Below are 19,112 nucleotides of genomic sequence, written 5' to 3'. Positions count from 1 at the left end.
TTCTTGTGGGGTTTGCCGGGGAAAGTTTCTGACCCAGGTCTTTCGTGAAACAGCTGGCCAGGTATGTCGTTCGACTGAGGTGGCATGAATTTGGAATCTGTTCAGGATGCTGGTGACAACTCGCCTACTCTTTGCGAAACACCATGGGATATTTCATGTCCGCCAACGACCAGGGCTGGAGTAAAGATTCAATAACTGTAATGTTAACTCAACGTCCTGGTCATCACCGATTGCATTTCATTTTCGCCAATTCTCGACCAAAAAAAAAAAAAGGCCACATAAGGGAATACTTTGCGTGAAGCTGCGTCGATATGATCAAAAGAAGATGCGATGGTTTGCAAATGAATAACAGCAAACGCTTCTTTTGCTCAGCACTGCAGAAAACCGTAATGAGGGACCGTCGTGGTACACTTTGTGCGGGAAATATTTATACTCAGGTCAACAGTGGAGGCACAAAGTGTTCGAAATAAGAGACACAGCGTTCCTCTTGCGTCTGAAAGAAGCCACGTTGAAGAATAGAAGATTATTAAAGGCCTCGGGGCCACGGAAATGATGAAAGGGGAAACGGAGAGAAGAGTGGAGAGAATTATGTATGAAGAGATGATGCGGCAGAGGGGGTTAAGGGGTTAAAGGATAACTTTGCACCCCTCCCTCTAGTATTCCAAGAGCTAATGGTGGAATGTCCCCCACTCTACCCCCAAAAGAGGCCTCACCACAGCTGCAGCTTCACTCGCCTCCCATCCAGCAAAATGGTTGTGGTTTTGCAGTCGACTCCTGCAAAGTGACAAAGAGCATTTGGCTGAGAAAGTGATACTTTTATCCAGTTGGTTGAACAAAATAGCAAGGATTCCAAAGCAGAGGGTGGGATTACAAGGCAATCGCAGAACGGACTCGTGCAGAACACTTCCTTTGAACCAATCATGTTCAACAGACAACCACCCAGACACCTTACAGACACGCCATTGCTTTCATTGGCTATTACCATAACAACACTAGAACGGCACTCAGTAGAGAGCATGGTGAAGGTGAAGAATGAAGAATCACTCAATGGTGAAGAATCACTTTAAAAATTATACTAGCTGGATCCAGATCCGGATCTTCACCAAAATGGAAGATTCTTCCTTGTCACACACACAACCTCTCTAACAAGTTTCGTCAAAATACATCCATAACTTTTTGAGATACCCCACTATGTATTGTTTTTGGCCCGATCTCCCAATGGAGAAGAATTACTTTAAAAATTAAATAATTCTCATATTCGAATCCATATTCAGATCTTCACCAAAATCGAATCGATTCGTCCTCGTCAGACACCCAACATGTCCACCAAGTTTCGTCCAAATACATCCATAACCTTTTGAGATATCCTGCTTTGTATAGTTTTTGGCCCCATCTCCCAATGGTGAAGAATTACTTAAAAAAATTAAATAATTCTCAAATCCCAATCTATATTCAGATCTTCACCAAAATCGAATCGAATCGTCCTCGTCAGACACCAAACCGGTCCACCAAGTTTCGTCCAAATCCATCCATAACTTTTTGAGATATCCTCTTATTTATCGTTTTTGGCCCTATCTCCCAATGGTGAAGAATCACTTAAGAAATTAAATAATTCTCATATCCCAATCCATATTCAGATCTTCACCAAAATCGAATCGAATCGTCCTTGTCAGACACCCAACATGTCCACCAAGTTTCGTCCAAATACATCCATAACCTTTTGAGATATCCTGCTTTGTTTTTGGCCCCATCCTGCTTTATCCTGCTTTGGCCCCAATTTTTGGCACCATCTCCCAATGGTGAAGAATTACTTTAAAAAATTAAATAATTCTCAAATCCCAATCCATATTCAGATTCAGATCTTCACCAAAATCGAATCGAATCGTCCTTGTCAGACACCCAACCTGTCCACCAAGTTTCGTCCAAATCCGTCCACAAATGGAGATATCCTGCTATGTATCGTTGTTGGCCCTATCTGGCAATGGTGAAGAATCACTTTAAAAAATTCTAGTAGCCGGATCCGAATCCAGATCTTCACCAAAATCTAATCATTTCGTCCTCGTCACATACGCTACATCTTTGCCAAATTTCGTCCGAATCCGTCCACAACTTTTTGAGATATTTTGTTCACAATCAGACAGACAGACAGGGGTGAAAACATAACCTCCATTCACCTTTGGTGGCGGAGGTAACTCGATGGCTAATAGCGCAAGGTGTCCATTAATTCCAGTGGTTATGCATCTCATCAAATGTAGCATCCAGGGGGGCCTGAGGATAATTCCACGTGTCGGGAGAGATTCTGCGGCAAAGCGCCGAAAGAGTAATGGAAGAGAAATTCTTGCCAAGTGAAAAGACGAAGCATCGGAGTGTGAAGCCAAGCAGGTGTTTTTGGAAGAGTGTACAGTAACAAAGACCGGTTTGAACGGTGTTGCAAATCGCAGTCACAGATCGACACCTCATATGAATTATTATGAACACGCACACACCGTACGGATCCATACGGAGAGACCGATATGTTCATGGAGGAAGTGCTCAAGAAGCTTGGATTGATGGTTTTTAAACAAAGGCCTTTGCAGCCTTAAAAAGGGAAAACAGCATGGTAGGTCAGGGGGGCTGGCTGGATGGCCTAGGCTCTAGATCTGCGCACACTCGTCTCTAAGCTGCCGATCCTGGGTTCAAATCCCGACCCAGCAATAGAACGTGCGTTAAACTGGGCGTTCACTGGGCATGGGGAACATAGATGGACTACATGCTATTGTTATTGCGGCTGGTGGATAGTGGTGCTGTAACTCGTCTCCTTCATCAAATGGAGTCTGCTTTGCGACGATAATGATGATGCCGATAGTATTCGCTCTGCCACCGAATGTTTGTCTGTCTGTGAGCAAGAAATATCAAACAGTCATGGACGGATTCGGCCCAAACTTGGTGGATAGGCTGGGTGCGTGACATTGACGAGGAGGAATTGATTCAATTTTGGTGAAGACCTGGATCCGGATGCAGCAATTTTTAAAGCGATTCTTCACCATTGAGAGATACGACCAAAGGCAAATTTATAGAACTAGCAACGGTACCTGCCCGAGGGGCGGGGCTTCAATCGGGAGGCCCAAATAAAAAGGCAAAATATCAGAAATTGAAGGCTTTTTTTAAATTTTAAACGATTCATATAAACATCCGTTAAATCATATCACACGCAAATCATCAAAATCTAAACAGTATTTGTAGAATTTCAATAAAAGCCACATCACTGTTCATATCGGTAAATATTATTCCATCTGGTTTGGAAAAACTGGAAAATTGGAAAAATTGCAAAAAAAAATTGGAAAAACAATACAGCCTATTTTACTCCCAGGGGTCCCAGGATTACCCACGCAAAATTTCGGTGCGATCGGTTCAGCAGTTTTGCGGTACCTGAGAACGGACGGAAATTTGGTGAATTAATCGTAAGATGAAGTTTCAAAAAGTGGACCAATTATGACTAAACTTGGTGGAAGAGTTGGTTCGGTGACGAGAATAAGGAGATTAGACATTGGTTCAGGTCCAGATCCGGCCAATCAGTGGGATACAAAACATAAACTGTTCAGCATGGCAGGGGTATGCGCTCTACCGAGTGGCCTTCTAGTTGTTACTGCAAGATTTCGTGCATGTTGTGACTCATGGATGTATTAGAGGAGTGAGCTCAAACAATCAAATTACCAAACTATTCCCTACTCCAAGTTTGGACATATTTTGAAGCTTGATGCAAGATTGCCCCAACAAGTAAAACAGTTTTCACGTATTGCAGAGACGATCAAACCATGTAAGGGGCTATATATGGAATATGTTCGTGAAACACTTGGGCCTCACTCCCCACAAAAGGATTTGGGAATAATTGTGGCTGTTAAAGGATAATATATTTTTAGCTCACCTGGAGCGAAGTTCAGGGGAGCTTATGCGATGGCGCGTCTTCCGTCCGTCAGTCCGTCTGTAAACACTTGAAACTTCTTGTCCGAAACGGCTGATGGGATTGCGACCAAATTTGGCACAAATGATATTTGTTGTGTTGTGACTAAAGTTTGTTCACGGAATAAAAAAATAAAAATAAAAAGAATAATAATCATAATTAAAAATAAATAAATAAATAAAACATCGGTGTCCAAGTGGGTCCACTGGGGGTCAAGGTGGATCTAGGTCTGATTTGGTAGCGGAGGTAACCTACCAAAATACCTACCAAAATACCTACCAAAATTTGGCACAAATGATATTTGTTGTGTTGTGACTAAAGTTTGTTCACGGAATAAAAAAATAAAAATAAAAATAATAATAATAATAATTAAAAATAAATAAATAAAACATCGGTGTCCAAGTGGGTCCACTGGGGGTCAAGGTGGATCTAGGTCTGATCCCCCCCCCCCCCCCCCCCCCCACCCAAGTAAGAATTACCTTTTTTCTCTGAAACTACAAACACTATTTCGATGAAACGTGACCACGACCTTAATCACCTGTGTTGTATCAAAGTTTGTTCCTGGCATTAAAAAAAAAAAAAAAAAAAAAATCTGGGTATAAGGTGGTCTATGGGGGGGGGGGGGGGAGGGGTGAGGGTTGGTTTGCCCCAAAAATACGTATTTGCATTTTTCTCAGAACCCACACACAATTTCGATGAGAATTCACCACAACCATCATAATCCGTGATGTACCAATGTTTGTTCAAGGCATTGGAAAAATTGGTGTCTGAGGAGGTACACGGGGTGAAAGGGGGGAGGGGGTTTGCCCACCAAAATAAGTATATTTTTGTTTGTTTGTTTAAAGTCTTATGATTATGTTAGTATAATTCTGCATGCTGCCCTGTCTTCTAGCAACTTCTAGCAATTCATTCTCTGCTGTTGCCGGTACCCTTATTCACTTGCCAACTCGTCTCGCTTTTCTCACCCCTCCTCTCCAAATCTCCAACGCTCCTTTCTCCCCTATCCTACACCTCCTCATTTTTCTAGATTTCTTTCCGTCTCCTCGCCAACTTTCCCCTGGGTTACATCACATGTAAGTGCCCTGTACTGGCCCTCTCATAAAATCTTTTAGCTAAAGGGATAAATGAAAAATAAATAAATTGAACCCAGGATCCTCGGATCCCAAGCCGGCACCCTAACCGCTAAGCCAACACCAGGCTTTACAAACTGAATGGAAGTATCAATATCAAACAGCACTCTTCTTCTGATTCTGATGGACCATACTCTGTTACAGAGCGTCGGTACTGCCGAACCAGTTTCTTGGCAACGAGTAAACCGAGTGGTTTGCCATTGCTTTTCCAGCAGTAGTGAATTGGCAATTTGTTTAGGGTGCAGGCGTTAACTCGCCTACTCTTTGTGAAGGACAACTTGGGATCATTAACGTCCAGGAACTCATGCCAGCAGACAGGTTGCCAAGTCGAATGCCCATCCGAGCTAAATGTCTCATGTCCACAATGATGAATCACCGTGCCCGTGACACCAGGAAGGCAGTTTATAGCTGGGTCAGGATTCAAACCCAGGTTAGACAGACTAGAGACAGGTGTGGGTGCCCCCAGAGCCTCGGCCATCCTGCCAGCCTCCAGCACACTTACAAACACCGATAAAATAATTTTCAGTAAGTCACACAACTCGTTTTATGCCCTCCGCCAGGGCTTTCGTTAACAATGGACTCCACCATACTATGGGGGACTGAGGAGTCGAATTGTTTTCCTTTTTCAAAAACATCGAGTCAAAAAGTGCTTCCATCAAGTCCCGCACTGCAGGGAAGAAAATAAATAAAATAAAAATATATCACGGGGTGGAAATGCCAAACTTCAGTGATGTTCCCCTGGGGTGCACATTACTATTACTACACGTTTCGAGGGGTTGGAGTGGGGTTTGGGGGGTTGGGAGGGGTAAGGTGGGGACGTTTAGACTTCTACTCACAACATGTCAACTTGTAAAATTGGAAAAACATTCAATCGCCTTTCGAATGTCTGTCTACACACATGTAATTTGGCACCATTTCCTACGTCTACGTGAGCAAAGGACCGGAAATGGCGCAGACCATTGGAAATTGTAACGTGTGCGTTCAGCTTCCCGTCAAAAGCGGCGACCATCTGGCCAATCACCACCTGCAATTACATTCAACAACGAATGTAATTATTATTTTACAAACAAATCAAAGCTCTCAAAAGCAATTTAAAAAAAATTTACAGTGAAATTCACCGTTCGCGACCAGTGATGAAATCCTTTGGGAACCATGCCACAAATCTCCAAAGTAAATGGGGATGGGGATGGGGACAGGCCGGGCTGTGGGGCTGGAGGGGCCTAGGGGTGCAAAGCCTAATCTTCAGTTGACCATCTGCTGTTCCAATTACAAGCACCCTTTGTGTGTGCATTCGTTTGGCATTCAGAGTAAGTGAAGTCAGCCATCTTTTTGGTAATCTTACTCTGCACACTGGTCAGGCTTCTTCTTCAATTAATGCGTTATTACATGCTTGATAATTTTAAGGCAGAAATTATTCATTTTCTTGATTCCTTCAGGAGATGTGCAAGGAAGGATTACATTAAAATGAAATAAAACTAGAGCGGCACTCGGTGGAGTTCATACCTCCACCAGGCTGAACAGTTTACATTCTGTATTCCACCTATCTGGATCCAGACCTACCAAAATCTAATTAACGAACCAACTCGTCCACCTAGTTCTGTCATAATCCATCAACAACGTTTTGAAATATTATATATATACGTATATCGTTTTTGGCCTCATCCCTCAATGGTGAATGAATGAATGAATATGAATGAATGAATGAATGATCGTTTTAAGGCCATTTTCCCCGCTAGAGCAGGGGTTGGCCTTGCGGGCACCATGACAATCATGGTTCCCTGTTTGAGGCAATGTTTTTATGGCCGGATGCCCTTCCTGACGCCAACCCTTAGTCGCCTCTTACGATGCGCAGGGATACGGTGTACCTATTTTAAGCCGGGGTACACACCGGGATCATTCATCCCAGCAAGCTGGTACTCGATTTTCCGACCTCAGAAGGACGACGGGCTGAGTCAAACCCCCTGGTGTTAATTCAGCGATCGACCGGGATTCGAACCCAGGATCCTAGGATCCCAAACCGGCACCCTAACCGCTACGCCAACACCAGGCTTCATCCCTCAATGGTGAAGAATCATTATTATAAAATTTAAAAAATTCTCGTATCCACATCTGGATTTTCACGAAAATCAAATCTAGGTTTTGTCTGAATTCGTCCATAACTTTATCAGATACCCTGCTCGTCTGCAATCGTGTTCGTTTGTCTGTCTGTGAGCAGGGCCTCTCAAAGTTATGGACGGATTCGGACGAAATTTGGTGACCCGGTTGGGTGTTTGATGAGAATGAATAGATTCCATTTTTGGTGAAGATCCCAATCTGGATCCGGATCAGAGAATTATTTATTTATTTAAAGTGATTCTTCACCATTGAGACATGGGGCCAAAAGCGATATATAGCATGATATATCAAAAAGTTGTGGAGGAATGACAAAACAAGGTGGATAAGTTGGTTTGGTGACAAGAACAAGCCGATCCGATTTTGGTTCAGGTCCGAATCCAGATCCGGCCTAACAGTGGATACAAAACATAAAGTGTTCAGCCTGGCAGAGGTTTGCGCTCTGCCGAGTGCTGTTCTAGTTTTTCTCAGTTTTCAATGAAAACAATAGCATCTTTCAGCAAGGACCAAGGACATGGCCACAGGAGCAAGATTCAGTGAATAAATCATGTGACCTCTTTGCTTACTTCATGGTGACAAGGAAGACAAATGTGCAGGAAATCCACCAAGATGCATTTCAGAAAGTTAAAGGAAAAATAAATCCACAAAAATAGAGGATGAAGATTTTGTGGACCGATTGTAGATTGGGTGACAAAACTGTTGGAATGACCCTGAGACATGTAGATCTCCGAGTCCTTAAGATGTTGAACGTGCTGTCGTAGGTCCATTTTCTCTTGTCTTCCGATATAATCATAGTTACTCGCATGGGAAAGAGGAAGGCCTGGTGGTGGTGCTTCGGATGCGGCTTCTGGCTCCTTCGCTGCATCAGTTTTATGGGGGCGCAGCTGTGCTGCCGATGCAGTGCCCCCTTACCAGTAAGCTGGTACTCATTTTTCCCAGCTCGGATGACAGACCGAGTCAAACCACCTGGAGTTATTTCAATGGTATGACAGATGCTCAAACTCAGGTCCCTAAGATCTCAAGCCAGCCACCTTACCCGTTAAGCCAACACCAGGCTTGGCCTTCCAATGAGGCTCTGACAACCTCATCTCCTTCAATCATTCCAACACCAATTACTCTCCTTATATCCATCAAGATCAACACGGACAGCACTCCCCTTATAACGTGCAGCTCTCGTCTCCAGCATCCACCTCTCAATATTATCGGTGTCACAATCTCCAGCCATCTCTCCTGGAAACTTCACACACTCAATTAGCACCAAATCTGCCTCCAAGAGACATCGTTTCCCCTTCAGAGCTCACAAATCATAAAATCAGCTTCTCACCCTCTACAAATCCGAAGGCAGTTCAGTGAATCGGAGATGCAATAGAGCTTCCATGTCCGGGGCAGTGCTCCTCCATCGGTCATCGGTATTCCGTATCGTGTCCGAGCCAATGCTATCTGGCTCATAAACAATCCTACTTTGTCCCACCATCTCCAATCTTTGTCCCACCACCGAGCAGTCTCTTTCCCGTGCCACTTCGACCGTTACGACCGCAGTCTGTGCTATGTCAAACTCTCAGTTTCTGTCCCTCATCTTCTTCACTCTCTTTTTAACACCCATATAGCTCATAGTTGTCACCATTTCCGTGTTACCCTCCCTTCCTTCTGTACCGATCGCCATGCCTCCTTCTTCCCCCACTCCCCACACTGCCTATCTTTAGAACGGCCTCCAGTGTGTGTATTGTGTATTTCAGGAGGTGTTTACATGAAAAGTAAAATGTGTTGCAGGGCATCTAAAAAAAGAAAAAGGAAAGTGTTCCCGACTTGTATCAACTTAACAATCGAAGTCACGAATCAATCCCTGGTGTTGGGCTAGCGGCTAGGGTGCCGGCTTAGGATCCTAGGATCCTGGGTTCGAATTCCGGTCGATCGCTGAATTAACGCCAGGGGGGTTGACTCAGCCTGTCATTCTTCCGAGGTCGGCTAATTGAGTACCAGTTCACTGGTAATTCCCTGCTTGTCGTTAAAGGTGGCAAAAAGGGTTGGCGTCAGGAAGGGCATCCGGCCGTAAAACATTGCTTCAAAAAGGGGACCGAAAAACAACAACAACCACAGTTCCCGAAAAAGGCCAACCCCCGCTTGCGGGGAAAAATGGCCTCTAAAGGTGGTTTTTATTCATCTGTGAGCAAGTTAACAATGTAGGTGGAACAGCCGGTTCAAGATTGCCGACATCTGCTTCCCTGTTAGATATCGGGACAGCAGGTTGTAGTCGGGTCTGGGATCGAGCCCAGACTAGATGGAGCTCAAAGGTGAGTATGCTGCCTTCGAGCTATCCTGTCAGCCCCCCGCAGCAGGTTGTAGTCGGGTCTGGGATCTCGGTTGCCTTCAAAATCAAGACGTACAACTGCTCAAAATGCTATCTCAATCAAAATTGAATGGGTGCATTTCTACGGTCCATTTAAAGAACTAGGGCATGCCCGTACTATATATATATATCTAAAATTATATCCCCCCCCTCTATTTACATGAAATGGTTTTGTCCATTCGCAAAGCCAAAGCGAACGGCTTGCGAGTACGGTGACAATCCCCCCCCCCCTCTATTTACATGAAATGGTTTGGTCCATGAAATGGTTTGGTCATTATAGCTCGCTGCTCTCTGATTGGTTGAATCGTTTTTTGGACATAGCTCGCTAACTACTTGTCCGATTAATATGAAACCTTGAAAAGGCACATCCTCGGGTCCCCAGCAATATACCTGGCAAGTTTCAAGTATATCGGACCCGTGGTTGTCGAGAAACAGCGGTCACAGACAGACACACAGAGATTACTGGCATTATAGATAGATAAAACGAGAGAGTTCCTAGAACACCATTACCCCACGCAGTTTTGAGATAAAAGGACATGGGCAGGGTTTGCGAGCAGCAAATTTGATTGGTCAACATGATGTAAAATGTCGGAACATTTTGTTCACGTATTGCTGAACAGAAGGATTTTGAAAGCATTTGATCAGAAACGTTAAATAAATTATATTACCATAATTCACCAAATGTCTGTCTGTCTGTCTGTCTGTCTGTCTGTCTGTCTGTCTCTGTTCCCAGGTACTGCAAAAACGGCTGAACCGATCGAAACGAAATTTTGGGTGGGTAATCCTGGGACTCCCTGGAGTAAAATAAGCTGTATTGTTTTTCCAATTTTTTTCCCAATATTACAATTTTTCCAATTTTCCAAACATGATGGAATAATATTTACCAATATGAACAGTGATGTGGCTTTTATTGAAATTCTACAAACACTGTTTAGATTTTGTTGATTTGCGTGTGATATGATTTAACGGATGTTTATATAAATCGTTTAAAATAAAATAAAAACCCTTCAATTTCTGATATTTTGCCTTTTCATTTGGGCCTCCCAATTGAAGCCCCGCCTGTAGGGCGGGTACCGTTGCTAGTATTACAAATACAACAAAGTTTGAATTCCACTCGAAATTTATAAAGCCCAACGGTAGTTGCAAAGAAAGACGAGTGAGCGAAACCCACCAGACACAAGTACACAATTAAGATGGACCAGGAGGGACAAAAGAGAATCTGCACCCACCATTCATTGCAGCTGAATGCATCTCTCAAGGGTTCGATGTTCCGAATAAGAAATCCTATCTTTCGATCAATCAAGGCTGAATGGAGATGAGTTGGCCACATTCAAGAGGCAAGATAAGTGACGCAAGTTCATAGCTGTTTGTACCAATGCATTCTTAGCTGCCGAGGGCAGTACACGTTTATCCAGTACCCTGTACCGGCGTTTTGCTTACTCAGTGGACAAGAAAGTTTTTTTTTTTTTTGAGGGAAATGCTTGCCCCAAGAGAAAAAAAAAAGAATGAGTCGAGGACATCAAGAATTGTGATTATTATTTTGCATTGCAGACCCCAAGTCGTATGGTATTTGGTCACTCGGTTGCCTTCAAAATCAAGACGTACAACTGCTCAAAATGCTATCTCAATCAAAATTGAATGGGTGCATTTCTAAGGTCCATTTAAAGAATAAAACGAGAGAGTTCCTAGAACACCATTACCCCACGCAGTTTTGAGATAAAAGGACATGGGCAGGGTTTGTGAGCAGCACATTTGATTGGTCAACATGATGTAAAATGTCGGAACATTTTGTTCACGTATTGCTGAACAGAAGGATTTTGAAAGCATTTGATCAGAAACGTTAAATAAATTATATTACCACAATTCACCAAATGTCTGTCTGTCTGACTGTCTGTCTGTTCCCAGGTACTGCAAAAACGGCTGAACCGATCGAAACGAAATTTTGGGTGGGTAATCCTGGGACTCCCTGGAGTAAAATAAGCTGTATTGTTTTTCCAATTTTTTCCCCAATATTCCAATTTTTCCAATTTTCCAAACATGATGGAATAATATTTACCGATATGAACAGTGATGTGGCTTTTATTGACATTCTACAAACACTGTTTAGATTTTGTTGATTTGCGTGTGATATGATTTAACGGATGTTTATATAAATCGTTTAAAACAAAATAAAAACCCTTCAATTTCTGATATTTTGCCTTTTCATTTGGGCCTCCCAATTGAAGCCCCGCCCTTAGGGCGGGTACCGTTGCTAGTATTACAAATACAACAAAGTTTGAATTCCACTCGAAATTTATAAAGCCCAACGGTAGTTGCAAAGAAAGACGAGTGAGCGAAACCCACCAGACACGAGTACACAATTAAGATGGACCAGGAGGGACAAAAGAGAATCTGCACCCACCATTCATTGCAGCTGAATGCATCTCTCAAGGGTTCAATGTTCCGAATAAGAAATCCTATCTTTCGATCAATCAAGGCTGAATGGAGAAGAGTTGGCCACATTCAAGAGGCAAGATAAGTGACGCAAGTTCATAGCTGTTTGTACCAATGCATTCTTAGCTGCCGAGGGCAGTACACGTTTATCCAGTACCCTGTACCGGCGTTTTGCTTACTCAGTGGGCAAGAAAGTTTTTTTTTTGAGGGAAATGCTTGCCCCAAGAGAAAAAAAAAAGAATGAGTCGAGGCCATCAAGAATTGTGATTATTATTTTGCATTGCAGACCCCAAGTCGTATGGTATTTGGTCACTCGGTTGCCTTCAAAATCAAGACGTACAACTGCTCAAAATGCTATCTCAATCAAAATTGAATGGGTGCATTTCTAAGGTCCATTTAAAGAATAAAACGAGAGAGTTCCAAGAACACCATTACCCCACGCAGTTTTGAGATAAAAGGACATGGGCAGGGTTTGCGAGCAGCAAATTTGATTGGTCAACATGATGTAAAATGTCGGAACATTTTGTTCACGTATTGCTGAACAGAAGGATTTTGAAAGTGCCAAAAAGGCGACTTGTTTGATACAGTGTTCAAGTATATAATTCAATTGAAATAAAGTGGTGATTTTAAGAGTTGTAAAAAAAAAAAAATTGGAAGTTTACCGCTGCAGATGTGGCGTTTTATACACCACCATATTTTAGAACACGCCACATTAGTTATTCGTGCCTGTTTTTGTGTCCTTTATGACGTTCATAAAAAAACAGTAAATTTCCTGTTTGAAATGATTACTTGCAAAATCGAAGATTTTTCAAGTATATTCGTTGGTCTTGTGCGTTATTCTGTCTGTCTGGTTGTGTGTTTGTTTGTCTGTCAATCACGTACAGGTCACAATTTTAAACCGATCTTCACGAAACTTCACCAGATGATACAGTTGGTCAGAAGGAAGAAGCCCATTGATTTTGAGGTCAAACGTCAAAAGTCATCTTGAGGTCCAATTTCTAAAATTGGCACTTTTTATCCGATTGACTTGAGCATTAAACAGCAATTGCATAGTGCCTCACTGAATTGGGGAAAAAACTATTTTTAAGGTCAAGGGTCAAAGATCAACTCAAGGTCAAACTTCTAATATCAATTTTCATCTGACAAATCATCAATTTTAATCCAATTGACCCGAGCTTTGATTAAGATAGTCAATTATAATCTTGATGAAATGGATAATTTGATGTATCCATGGCAACTTTTTATTTTGGGGAGGGGTGGATTTTGCAAGTATCCTGCTCTGCATGATGTCTTCTTGTTTTCAATTTTGTTTTATTGCCAGACATGCAGACAAAGTAAAAAAAAAACATATCTCACTATCTCCATGCATGTGCGAGCGGAACAAATTCAGAGCCAAAGTACTGCTAAACTACAGGTTCGTTTTCCGATTTGTGTTTAAAATATAACATTAAATTGAAATCAAGTTGTGCCTCGATCATAAACTCACGTTTGTACTTTTAGACAGACAGAGACAGACAGACAGAAGTGAACAAATTGTTTAACCCCGCTTTTTGCTTCACGTGTACAGGGTAAAGAGCACCCGATTAAAACATACACCCATCACTTTCCAGCTGCAGATTTGTCAGCCTGTCAAATCTTCAATGCGCAAGTGGCAGACCTGTGCCTTGCTCAGCCAGCTTATTTGCCATGGGAAATATTTTGCAAACGACGAATAATTTTACCAAGAAAAGCAAATCTATTTAATAATCTATTAGTAATTTCAACCGTAGCAAAATGTCATTATATGAGCTGCCAGGGTTTGTGCAGAGGTACTTGCCTGCACCATACGAAACAAACCACCAAGTGCTTGCAATGAGGTAAAGTACGTGGATTGTTTTACCAAAATTAGGGGAAACCACGATTTAATGTAAGCTACGAATGTCGCTTTCAACGAAGGTGATAAAATGTTTGCTAATTGGGATTATCGATGCATGAAAGAAACAGTTACAGCGTTGGTGTAAAGGGGCTTTAGAACCTCAACAACATTCCACGATTTCCATTTTTTAAATAATTTCGTCCTCAAACCTGTACTTCAATGTTAAAGTTTATGTTAATTACACACACTACATGACCAAAAGTATGCGGACACCCCTTCTAATTAGTGGATTCGGCTGTTTGAGCCACACCCATTGCTGACAGGTATATATAATCAAGCACACTGCCATCACTGCCATGCAATCTCCATATACAAACATTGGCAGTAGAATGGGCTGTACTGAAGAGCTCAGTGACTTTCAACATGGCACCGTCATAGGATGCCACCTTTCCAACAAGTCAGTTTGTCAAATTTCTACCCTGCTAGAGCTGCCCTGGTCAACTGTACGTGCTGTTATTGTGAAGTGAAAACGTCTAGGAGCAGCAACAGCTCAGCCGCGAAGTGGTAGGCCACACAAGCTCACAAGACGGGACCGCAGAGTGCTGAAGCGTGTAAAAAATAGTCTGTCCTCGGTTGCAACACTCACTACCGAGTTCCAAACTGCCTTTGGAAGCAACGTCAGCACAACAACTGTTCGTCGGAAGCTTCATGAAATGGGTTTCCATGGCCGAGCAGCCGTTCACAGGCCTAAGATCACCATGCGCAATGCTAAGCGTCGGCTGGAGTGGTGTAAAGCTCGCCGCCATTGGGCTCTGGAGCAGTGGAAACACGTTCTCTGGAGTGATGAATCACGCTTCACCATCTGGCAGTCCGACGGACGAATCTGGGCTTGGCAGATGCCAGGAGAACGCAACTGCCTGAATGCATAGTGCCAACTGTAAAGTTTGGTGGATGAGGAATAATGGTCTGGGGCTGTTTTTCATGGTTCGTGCTAGGCCCCTTAGTTCCAGTGAAGGGAAATCTTAATGCGACAGCATACAATGACATTCTAGACGAATGTGTGCTTCCAACTTTGTGGCAACAGTATGGGGAAGGCCCTTTCTAGTTTCAGCATGACAATGCCCCCGTGCACAAAGTGACGTCCATACAGAAATGGTTTGTCGAGATCGGTGTTGAAGAACTTGACTGGCCTGCACAGAGCCCTGACCTCAACCCCATCGAACACCTTTGGAATGAATTGGAATGCCGACTGCGAACCAGGCCGAATCGCCCAACATCCGTGCCCGACCTCACGAATGCTCTTGTGGCTGAAAGGAAGCAAATCCCCGCAGCAATGTTCTAACATCTAGTAGAAAGCCTTGCCAGAAGAGTGGAGGCTGTTATAGCAGCAAAGGGGGGGGGGGGAGGGGGGGGGGAGGGACCAACTTCCTATTAATGCCCATTAATTTGGAATGAGATGTGTGATGTTCAGGTTTCCACATACTTTTGGTCATGTAGTGTAGATTCCTTAGATTTATGTTTTATGTTTAGATTTATTTCATGTAGTGTAGATTCTTGCAAAGCAGATAGCGAAAGAGAGGTGTGATGTGATGGGGGTGAGTTGCTTGAAGGATGAAGTGGGACAAATAGTTGTGGACCCAGATAGAATTAAAGGAAGATGGAAAAGATATATGGAAATGCTGTTGAATACAGAGAACGAATGGGATGGCAACATAGAGAGTAACCCAGTTTTAGGACCGGCAGAGAAGATAACTGAGAAGGAAGTTGAGGAAGCGATAAAAGCATTGAAGAGTAGAAAAGCGGGAAGGCCGACAGGAGTTGTGGGAGATATGTTGAAGGCAGCAGGAAGTTGGGGTGTGAAGAGAATGACAGAGATCTGTAATCTGGTGGTGAAAGAAGGCCGCATTCCAGTGGCTTGGGACCTGAGTACCCTCGTCCCTCTATACAAGGGGAAAGGTGACACTCTGGAGTGTGGCTCGTACCGAGCGATAAAGTTATTGGAGCATGGAATGAAGGTATTGGAAAGGGTGTTGGAGAGGAGGATAAGGAAGAAAGTGAAGATCGACGAAATGCAGTTTGGATTTATGCCAGGAAGAGGAACGACAGACGCGCTTTTTATTGTGAGGCAGTTGCAGGAGAAGTACATGGAGAAGAGGAAGAAGTTGTTTCTTGGGTTTGTTTATCTGGAGAAAGCATTCGATAGGGTTCCACGCAAAGTATTGACATGGGCATTGAGGAAGTTAGAAGTGGAGGAATGATTGATCAGAGTAGTGATAGCAATGTACAAAAGAGCGCGCACAATTGTAAGGACGAAGGACGGGAACAGTGGTGAGTTTGAGGTGAAGGTGGGAGTGCATCAGGGGTCGGTACTAAGTCCACTACTATTTGTAGCTGTGATAGAGATGCTGGCTCAGAACGTAAAGGAGGGTTTACCGTGGGAGTTGTTGTATGCAGATGATCTGGTGTTGATTGCGGAAAGTACGGATGGACTGAAGGAAAAGATGAACAAGTGGAAGGAATGTATGGAGACAGAAGGTCTGAAAGTGAATATCGGAAAGACGAAGGTGATGGCAAGTGGTAAAGCATGTGGTGAGGTGGAAAGAACTGGGAAGTGGCCGTGTGCTGTGTGCAGGAAGGGTGTCGGAGTGAACTCCATTCAATGTACAATGTGCGCTGAGTGGGTTCATCAAAAATGTAGTGGTCTGAGAGGGTCATTAACCAGTGTGGCAGCTACATTCAAATGTAAGGTGTGCACAGAGGGAGCTGCAGATGGAGGAAATGTTGAGTTGGATCTTGGAGACGGCATGAAGCTGGAAGGTGTGAAAACATTTTGCTGCCTCGGAGACATGCTGAATGGAGAAGGTGGATCAGACTCGGCAACGGTTGCAAGCGTGAGATGTGCATGGAAGAAGTTTCGGGAACTGAGTGGCGTGCTGATGATGAGGGGAGTGTCGTTGAAGCTGAAGGGAAAGGTGTATGCTATGCTGCATGTGTGAGAAGTGTTATGATTTATGGGAGCGAGACATGGGTAATGAACGAAGAGCAGCAACGACGGTTGGAAAGGGTGGAAATGCGAATGGTTCAATGGATATGCGGAGTATCGTTGAGAGAGAGGAAGACAAATGATGAATTGCTAAAGATGATAGGAATAGAGCCTGTGATTGATTGATGCTGTGAAGAGGAACAGGTTGAGATGGTTTGGTCATGTGTTGAGGAAAGATGAAAGTGAATGGTTGAGAAGAGTGATGGAAATGAATGTAGAAGGAAGTAGATGACGGGGAAGACTGAGAAAGACTTGGCTAAAGATGGTGGAAGAAGAAATGCGGGCAAGGGGGTTAACAAGGAGAGATGCAGAAAATATGGCAAGATGGAGAAGATTGTCAGGGGGACCGCAAGGCTAACCCCCGCTCTAGCAGGGAAAATGGCCTTAAAATGCGTGTTGTTGTTGTTGTTGTTGTTGTAGTGTAGATTCGTTGTAACAAAGAAAAAATGCTTAGAACAAATTGTTGTTCTATTCATAAACGGGACCAAGTACGAAGAGATGGTAAAGTTTGTCCTCACCGTAGAGGCAGAAAAAACGAGATCGGCACTCGGTAGAGCGCAAACCTCCACCAGGTTGAACAGCTTGCGTTTTGTATCCCACTGGTAGACTGAATCTGGATTCGGACCTGAACCAAAATCGAATCGGATCGTTCTAGTCATCTACCCAACTCATCCACCTAGTTTTGTCAAAACTCGCCCACAACTTTTTAATTTTCACGCAATATATCATTTTTGGCACCATCTCTCAATGGCGAATAGGCATTTAATTATTTTTTTAAAGTATCCGGATAAGGATTCGGATCTTCACCAAAGTGAATTGGTTCTTGCTTGTTAAACACCTAACCTCTCCACCAAATTTCCTCCGAATCCATCCACAACCTTTTGAGATATCCTATTCACAGAGAAACACAGACATACAGACAGACAGGCATAGGTGAAAATATAACCTCCGCCCACCTTCGGTGGCAGAGTTAATAACAGCCTCTGATTCAGATCTCACTTATCTTTTCCGTCCACAACGTTTTGATCTTTTATTCTTTATTTTACAGGATCTATGGCTCGTAGTGGAGCTGCTATACTTCATACACATGGATATACAGATGAATACATGATACACCACAGGACTGTTAGACGAGACAAACACAGCCACTGAGCTTGGGGGAAGTGGTGTCACATCCCTGTGCACTCTGGGTACCAGCGACGTCACAACTATGGCGCCACCTTTCTCACGGCACTCAGTTGGGATTTATTAATTTCTTTCGAAGGAATAATTTCCTCCTCCCCATGGATGACAGCCTATGGGGATTGTCTGTGCTCTTATCCTTTTAAATGCTGAATGTCAAGCAAGGAAGTAGCGCGTACCATTTTTTAAACATCTTTGGTATGACCCGGTTTGAACTGCCGAACTCCAAGACTAACCATAACCCCACCGATTCTGGTGTCGTGGACAATTTACAAAACAAACATGAAGTACTGTATATAAAACTACGGGCAACTTGGTTCACATTTGCTCATCAGTATCGGTACAATGACCAGATTAAATATCACACACCAGGTATCGAAAGTACCGATAACACAGATGGCAAATTTTTAAAAAATAGCATTTTTTTTGTATACACGATCGAGACTCGTGGCAATTGGTATTTGAACTGCATTCACAGCAGTTTACCACTCGACAATCAAAGTTAGCTCTCTACAAATAAAAATCAGTGATCGTGCAGCATTCCCGAGAATCGACCAGAATTGGGGCAACCAGCATCTCCACAATCTTGTCCTTTGTCGAATTGATTTTGGCCTTGCGAGTGAGCCATTTCCAGTAGTGGCCAGCACGTGGCATTGTGAATACATCGTAGTCCTCCCTCCCCTACGCAGCTTTTACTTCTCCAGGAAATCGCTCACCACCATGACTGCACCAACACACCATCCGTTGTCCTGAATGTTATCGGGAACGCTTGACATCGGGACCACTTTCAGATCGACTCTGGTTGCAGAGCTGTCATATCATTGGTCATCATTGGAGACCACTTGGACGGTAGGAGGAATGGCTTACAGCAACTGGTCGACGTAAGCCAGCAAAGTCTCTTTGGCATGGGTCTAGTTGGTTGCCACAATCACCTTTGGATGTAGATTGCTGGAATATCACAGCGCTGAGCTCTATATCCAAGTCTGATGGCTCTGTTACAAATCAAATGCTTATTGAGATGGAAAAAAAATTAATAACAGGCCGAAACCCGTGCAACATCCACGGAAGGG

At 43.4% G+C, this 19,112-nt stretch overlaps 1 protein-coding gene across 1 annotated transcript in view; it reads right to left on the bottom strand.

Annotated features, from left to right (window-relative positions):
• The window catches only part of LOC137422993 (ras-related protein Rab-40C), a 54,807-nt gene that overhangs the window by 29,600 nt on the left and 6,095 nt on the right, over positions 1–19,112 (bottom strand). Inside the window, exon 2 of the mRNA XM_068109730.2 lies at positions 714–774. Coding sequence (XP_067965831.1) covers positions 714–774 — 61 coding nt within the window. The remainder of the gene's footprint in view (positions 1–713; positions 775–19,112) is intronic.

The sequence above is a fragment of the Myxine glutinosa genome, chromosome 3 (genome assembly GCF_964187855.1).
Source record: "Myxine glutinosa chromosome 3, kmMyxGlut1.1, whole genome shotgun sequence".
Classification (NCBI taxonomy): Eukaryota; Metazoa; Chordata; class Myxini; order Myxiniformes; family Myxinidae; genus Myxine; species Myxine glutinosa.
This window is presented reverse-complemented; position numbering and strand designations above follow the sequence as displayed.